Source organism: Pseudophryne corroboree, chromosome 10, assembly GCF_028390025.1.
Source record: "Pseudophryne corroboree isolate aPseCor3 chromosome 10, aPseCor3.hap2, whole genome shotgun sequence".
Taxonomy (NCBI): Eukaryota; Metazoa; Chordata; class Amphibia; order Anura; family Myobatrachidae; genus Pseudophryne; species Pseudophryne corroboree.
This window is the reverse complement of record NC_086453.1, coordinates 315810467-315818096: the sequence shown is the minus strand read 5'-3', so window position 1 is coordinate 315818096 and position 7630 is coordinate 315810467. Positions and strand designations below refer to the sequence as shown.

General features: G+C 43.9%; 1 protein-coding gene across 1 annotated transcript; it reads left to right on the top strand.

Annotated features, from left to right (window-relative positions):
* Nucleotides 1-1777: 1777 nt before the first annotated feature.
* On the top strand, nt 1778-7308 carry LOC134965579 (uncharacterized). Its single transcript, XM_063941939.1, has 5 exons — nt 1778-2024; nt 3044-3103; nt 3761-3848; nt 5008-5114; nt 6699-7308. Exons 1-5 carry the CDS (start codon nt 1928-1930, stop codon nt 7004-7006), a joined length of 660 nt encoding a protein of 219 aa, XP_063798009.1. The 5' UTR covers nt 1778-1927; the 3' UTR covers nt 7007-7308.
* The last annotated feature ends 322 nt before the right edge of the window (nt 7309-7630 follow it).

Genomic DNA, 7630 nt, shown 5'->3' with positions numbered 1-7630 from the left:
TTCAGTGTGCTACAATGTGAATGTCGGCTCATTCAGTGTGTTACAATGTGAATGTCGGCTCACAAGCCCAGCAGGCACAGCCAGGGGCGGTGATGACATGATATAGTGCTATGGATTGTATGAGGAAGCGGGCACCAAATCCGTGTGTTGCTTAGGGCTCCATGAGGTCTAAACTCGCCTCTGGCAGCGGCCATAGCGGCGCCTTTAGTGGGCATGCCTCACCAGCCACTGACCTCACTGCAAGCCACTGGTGTACCGGGCCCCAAGACTTCTGTTGCCGGCCCTGACTGTATATGCATTAACAACAGTATTTTGTGTTTAATTAAACCCTAAAAATAGAAATATCAATTAGCAGTAGAGGCTTCTACTGACCCCCAACCAGATTTGTCAGGTAAGAGCGGTCACTTAAATATTTATTAGAGGTGTGCAATTTGGTTCTTTAGAAATCTGAACTACCCGAATTTTGTGGAACCGAGCCGAGTCCCGGTTCGGACCTCCCCGTGGTTAAAAATGTGGACTTTAAATCTGGATATCAGGGTTTTGGATTGCATGACATGATTTTAGTTTTTTTTATCCATTTCCAAGAAATCCAAAACCGGCTTTTCAATCCGAATTCCGAACCTAAACACTTGAAAGTGGCTTTTGCAAAACCAAAACACGACGATAAAATTAGGACCAAAACAGGATGATAAAATTAGAACCAAAACACGAGACTACGCACATCTCCAGTGTTTATATATTTCAACACCAAAATGACGGGATTTACCGCAATGAAAAATGAGTTGTTTTAAATCCTGCGGCACAAGAACGCATACAGTTGTAGCTTATTCAGCAGCAGTTGCTGCGTACATGCAGACCAGCTGATTTACCCGTCTGTGCATGTGCAGCACTGCAAACGTGCGTGCGCATAGGTTAAAATGCGATTGCATCCCATGAGGATGCAATCTCATTTTGATTGATAGAGGCAGGGGGCAGTGGCATTGCAGCATTGCGGGGGCGTGGTCCAGACAATGAAGGTGTGACCGAACCATTTTAGGGGCGGCCACATGACGTCAACCACAGCCACTGCGAGGTGAAAGAAGGTGGCACTGCGTCTGAATATGCGGGCTACCGCTTTTTCAAAGCAATCGCAACGCAGGACGGCCCTTATCATGCTGGATGGCCTTGCCCTGTGCTGGGCGGAAACATTTGGTGTACCCCCATGCCGCCTCTTTCACTTTGCAAAATGAACGACATGTACATGACATTCCTATGAACTGAGTTGTATTGTGTGACTCAGCACACCCCGTCCAGTTACAGTTCATTTCCCGCTAACCTATGAATCATTAACCCATGGGTACCGAGAGTATTTTTGTGGCCACCAGAGAATATGGAGAGCATTTTTGTGACTGCTACACAATACTAAGAGCATATTAATGACTAATACACAATACTAAGAGGATATTAGTGACCGCTGCACAATAATAGTATTGTGTAGCGGTCACTAATATTGGATCATATTAGTGATCGCTGTGACTGCCAGACAATACTGGGAGCATTATTGGGACCTCCAGTCAATATGGATAGCGTTAGTGTGACCAACAGACAATACAGAGAGTGTTATTGTGACCACCAGACAATATGGAGAACATTATTGTGACTACCAGACAGTACGGAGAGCATTTTAGTAACCACTCCATTTATATTGCATTTTATGACAACGGGTGGAGGTAAAACATACGTATTTATTTTTCAGTTTTGTCAACTATTTTAAAACACACCATATAAGGCTATTGAGCCTAATCCCAGCTAGCTGGCTACATGCAGTAGGTTACAGGTGGCATTATGACATCATTATGACATCACAGACACTAGGTGGTAATAAATTGCTGCTGCTGGGAGGTGCGGCTTTGATAGGTGAAGAAGGAGTTGACGTCTAAGGACGAAGATGAGAAGAATGATGAAAATTATTCTTTTTGCGATTTTTCTCCTGGTGAGCTTGCTCACCATGGGGACCCAAGGCCGGCCTATATATCCATCTAAAGGTAAGGGGGAATTATTTCTAGGACTTTCTATTAGTAAAAATGAAAAAACAAAATTAAATAGGATTACAGGCCAATTATCATAGCAAGCCCTATGGCTGATGCGCCCGCCCTATTTGTTGTTATTAGTATTTTAATTACATAAATATATGTCATTTCTTTTTAGACATATTGCAGTATTGTACATGTTACTATGTTTTACATTATGGCAATTTGAAAAAAGAAGATTGAACCCCCATCACTTTATTAGACAGAAAAGTGTTATGTTATTATTATTATATATACACTACACTGTCTCTTATTTCCTTCTTTACACCGTATGGGGTATCTTACGGAGCGCCAGCTTCCAATACCCCTCTTATTCTGTATGTATTTATCACAGCAATTACCCCCTCACATTACGTGTCGCTGCGATATAAGTACCAATGTAATTCCTGTTCTGGTAACACTACAGTATAATGTCACTGTCAGAGCAAAATCATCAACAATGCTTCATTCCTGTGTCCGGGTTTTCTTTATTCTGTGTCTAGTATTGATAGGATGTTTTATTATTGCTACAGAGGAAATAATATAAATACAATGTGTAGATAGATAGATAGATAGATAGATAGATAGATAGATAGATAGATAGATAGATAGATAGATAGAGCCATATAAAATACACCACACGCCTATTGAGCCTAATCCCAGCTATCTGGCTCCATGCAGTAGGTCACAGGCGGCATTATGATATCATTATGACATCATAAACACTAGGTAGTAGTAAATTGCTGCTGATAGATAGATAGATAGATAGATAGATAGATAGATAGATAGATAGATAGATAGATAGATAGATAGATGGATAGATAATCTCTCGCTGTGAAATGCTCTCTTGTGAGTCTCCATGCACTATTACATCACTGGGTCACAGAATACTCTGTAGTTATGTAATGTCTAAGTAATACACACGTGACCTTCTTAATAAAGACACACAAACACACACATACGTATAATGTATGTCTTTCTGTTTATTTTTAAAGGCTCGGCAGAGGCGCCATTGGCGCAAGCTGCTCAATCGAGGAGCTTTGATTGGCATCAAGGTACAGTAATTGTTGTATTTGTTGCTCTGCACCGATTCCTTTAATGTATAAGTGTAAATGAAGATATTTACCGTGTAGGCAGGGAATGACATTATTAGTCCCCTATAGTTACATACTCCCTCTATGGATGGTTATAGCAGTGTGTGTCAGACAGGCGCCTCAGGCAGCAGTACAGCTCTGCAGGCGGCACACATAGGCCTATACATGTCAATGTCTCATACACCACCCTGTGACAGGATTACTGGTCAGTTTCTGAATTGCACAGTAGTCAGCCATTCTTATCCTGGCCATAAATAACCACACGCGATAGGCCGGCAGCAGTCATGTGCTCATTATTCCCTTCCGATAGGCTCATTATCAGCACCTCAGCTGTTCTCAGGTGACACGTGCTGTGAAACCCGGCCAATTGGCAGATATAAGCAGCAGTATCACAGCATTCATTATGTAGGCAGCTTACACATACCAGCCTTACTGATGTGATCTGTCTCTCTAAGGGGGTATGCAATTAGCCCTATTAAGCACTGGCATTGGGGCAGTTGTAAATTACCGCGGCTAATTGAATACACCATAAGTGTAATAATTCCCCATATCCAATGTCTCTATACACATGTAACGTTTCTCACGTGCGTCTCTCATCTGTCTTTCTTTCCTGAACAGTTACACTGGACTGGAAAACCGTGGGTACCATCATCGGTTTCCTCGGCCTGGTAATACTTGGCGGAATGTGCCTTTGCTGTACTGCATAGTAAGTTACTAACATTTTGTACACATTATATTACATTATATAGGTGCTCTAATCTCAGATATTTACTTTTCCTGAAGTGCTTGTCACTTACACATGATGGAGGAAACCATTTTGTGTATTTAACCAATATTCATAAGGATGCAGCCTAACACCTCAACAGGACCATTGCCTCATGAATATTGCTCATCAAGTGCCTCAGTGACACCATTGGTACCCAGTGAATGGATAGGCTGCATTCCTGTGCATTTTGGTTTAACCCAATAAAATAGCTGCCTTGTATAGGACAGGAGGTGACATCTATTTACCTTATCACCTATATGGGATGTATGAGGAAGTATGGGTTTATTTTATGGGCAAAGTCTGGTCATATTGGAGTCCTAGATTATTTGTAAATGATGAGGTTTCTAAGTATACTGTATATAGAGCAGTAGTGGTTTAAGACCTCAGAGGGCAGAACTAATGGGTGCTTACACGGGGCATGTGTACCCATAGAGGTGAAGAATTGAATTGCTCCGGTGGATACCCATAACATTTGGGCACCCACAAAACAACTGAATTCCCCCCACTGAGTCTGTACCTAGTGAAGAGTGAGCACACAGAGTCAGAGCCGCTTAAAGGGAGTAGAAGGCAAGAGACACGTATCACTGGAAGTGAGGATGGTGCTAAGGATCATATATGAGGAAGAAGGGTGAACAGTTGGTGGGTGAACTGGGGAGAAGAGTAGGAGAGGGGAGGAGGGAACAACATATTTAGGAGGATGGATGGGTGGTAGGCTCTGATGAAGGTGTGTTTTTGTTTTAGCGCCCGTTTGAAGCTGAAAATATCTTTTCCTCTTTGACCAATTACAATGTACACTGTATACACAATGCAATTGTCAATATACATTTTATTCTGGGGTTTTATATGACCATCTATTGCATTGGAATACTGAAAATGAAAAAACAATCATTTATAATCACTTTCAGTGAAGGTTTGATTATGGGAATTGCAGAACGTCATTAGAACAATGAGTTAGACTATGAATATGGCAGAACTTGAGTAGAACACAAAGAGAATGAGAATTATGGCTCAGTGATGGATACATCGGGGGAACAGGTCTGTGGGCTGCGCTCTGTGCACTATTGTACCCTGACAGCTTCTCATTATTGTTACATTTCAGCTTCCAAGCACTAAAGGAGTATCTAAGTAACACCTTCCAGCAGCTGATTTACGGAGTAGTGCAAGATGACATCGAGGCACTACTCCAGCAACAACTACCCAAGCGAGGTAATTATAGTTATTTCTTCTACAAAGTTGTCACTGCCAGGCATTTCTTATACTGAGGGAGCCAACACCTGCACTGCGCACTTGTCTTACTACAACTGTCAGTAATAATTCTGTATAGTTACTAATTTACATACCACATTACTGCAGAGGGTCAGGCAGCCACTAGGGGTGCCCTCAGTTGTGTTCTATAAAACTATCACATCAGTCCCTGCACCACTGGAGCTTACAGTAATGTCTTATCACTCACACAAATACACAGAATCTACCAGTATGTTTTTGTCAGCGTATGCTGATACTTGTAGTTTGGGAGGGATGATTTTTTTAAAATCTTTTATTACAGTAGCTATCATGTTTAGTTCTGTCAGGCAAGATACAGTAGCTCATATGGCATGCAGTACCTCCGAGCACCTCAAGGGGGAATATTACACTTACAGTACATATAGTATACACGGGTTCACTACGGCTGGCCGGCGGTCGGGCTCCCGGCGACCAGCATCCCGGCGCCGGGAGCCCGACCGCCGGCTTACCGACAGCTTGGCGAGCGCAAATGAGCCCCTTGCGGGCTCGCTGCGCTCGCCACGCTACGGGCACGGTGGCGCGCTACGCGCGCCACACTATTTTATTCTCCCTCTATGGGGGTCGTGGACCCCCACGAGGGAAAATAAGTGTCGGTATGCCGGCTGTCGGGCTCCCGGCGCCGGTATACTGAGCGCCGGGAGCCCGACCGCCGGCAAACAGAAGACCACCCGTATACACACCCTACTGTACAGAGATTATGCCTGTCCACCTCAGATCTACCACTCCAGGCATTATGGCCCTCATTCCGAGTTGTTCGCTCGCAAGCTGCTTTTAGCAGCATTGCACACGCTAAGCCGCCGCCTACTGGGAGTGAATCTTAGCTTAGCAAAATTGCGATCGAAAGATTCTCAAAATTGCGAATAGAAATTTCTTTGCAGTTTCTGAGTAGCTCGGGACTTACTCTGCCACTGCGATCAGTTCAGTCAGTTTCGTTCCTGGTTTGACGTCACAAACACACCCAGCGTTCGCCCAGGCACTCCCCCGTTTCTCCAGCCACTCCCGCGTTTTTCCCAGAAACGGCAGCGTTTTTTCACACACTCCCATAAAACGGGCAGTTTCCGCCCAGAAACACCCACTTCCTGTCAATCACATTACGATCACCAGAACGAAGAAAAAACCTTGTAATGCCGTGAGTAAAATACCAAACTTCTTAGCAAATTTACTTGGCGCAGTCGCAGTGCGAACATTGCGCATGCGCAATTAGCGGAAAATTGTTGCGATGCGAAGAAAATTACAGAGCAAACAACTCGGAATGACCACCTATGTGCGTGTTTCTGCACAAGTACAATGTAAAACAGCATATTCTTACCATGGGCTTGTGTCCATCCCTCAGTAGGGCCCATGGTGCCACCAAATCAGTAACACTTGATATTAGGACAGTGTTTTATATTACACATGGTGACATCACTCCTGCTTTATTATTGCTTCATAACTAAGTCTAGAATAGTCAATGTTTCTTGTAGTTCTGTACTAACATTTTCTCATAATTTCTTTCATGGTCAACAGCTCACAGATACCTGGAACTGGATGATGAGGATGATGAACCCCGTGGAAAAGATCACCACCATGTGGAACACGAGATGGGACATCATCAGAGAGACCACCGCCAGAAACAACATGTGGCAGAGCGTTATAACATCGTACGCAACGGGAGAAAGGACCCCAGGCAAATGAAGAAACAACAAAAACCATCCATAAAGAAGATCATTAAGAAGCCCATCCAGAAGCTGAATGTGAAAAAATTTGTGCCAAAAGCACCAAAGATTGTCCAGAAACTGAAGGCGCCCAAATTCATCAAAAAAATGAGGCGCTAAAAAAATCACCATTCAGGAGGGACGGCATTAACACCCCGTCCTGTGGTGATTTTCTGGATGAAGGCTGTTTCTGGCTTCAGAGGCTCGATGGTGCCTATTCCATTCTACTGGCCGGTCCTGCCTTGGATGCTGTGGGCACTGACCATCGTGCCGCAGACTGCAAACATCTTGGAGGCCTCCTACTGGTCTCTCTGTCATTCCTGGTTCTGCCGCTGACACCGCACTCTAGTGCTGGGCTACGTGGAGCTGGTCTCTGCTGTGGCTTCTTATCCATTCTGAGTGCTGGTGGTTAACATCAAAAATTTGCCTAAATTAATAAAGATCTTCTTGGGCACTTTTGTGTATTTGTAAATTGAAAACATATACTTTAAGGTATTGGAAAACAGCACACAAGGGCATCAAGCATTGAACTAGGAAAGGATTAATTGGCGCAACTTTGTATTAACTATGTAGCAATTAAGGGGTAATTCAGACCTGATTGCTAGGGTGCGTTTTTTGCAGCCCTGGGATCAGGTAGTCGCCGCCTACAGGGGGAGGGGAAAAGTGGTGTGCATGTGTGCGTTCGCATTTGTAGCAGAGCTGCACAAACATCAGTTTGTGCAGTCTCTGCTCAGCCCAGGACTT

What these genes read in the sequence shown, in the direction of transcription:
- LOC134965579 (XM_063941939.1), top strand. Translation starts at nt 1,928, where the DNA reads ATGAGAAGAATGATGAAAATTATTCTTTTTGCGATTTTTCTCCTGGTG. An exon ending in GCCTATATATCCATCTAAAG is followed by an intron (nt 2,025 to 3,043) that starts GTAAGGGGGAAT and finishes TTATTTTTAAAG; the next exon opens with GCTCGGCAGAGGCGCCATTG. An exon ending in GCAACAACTACCCAAGCGAG is followed by an intron (nt 5,115 to 6,698) that starts GTAATTATAGTT and finishes CATGGTCAACAG; the next exon opens with CTCACAGATACCTGGAACTG.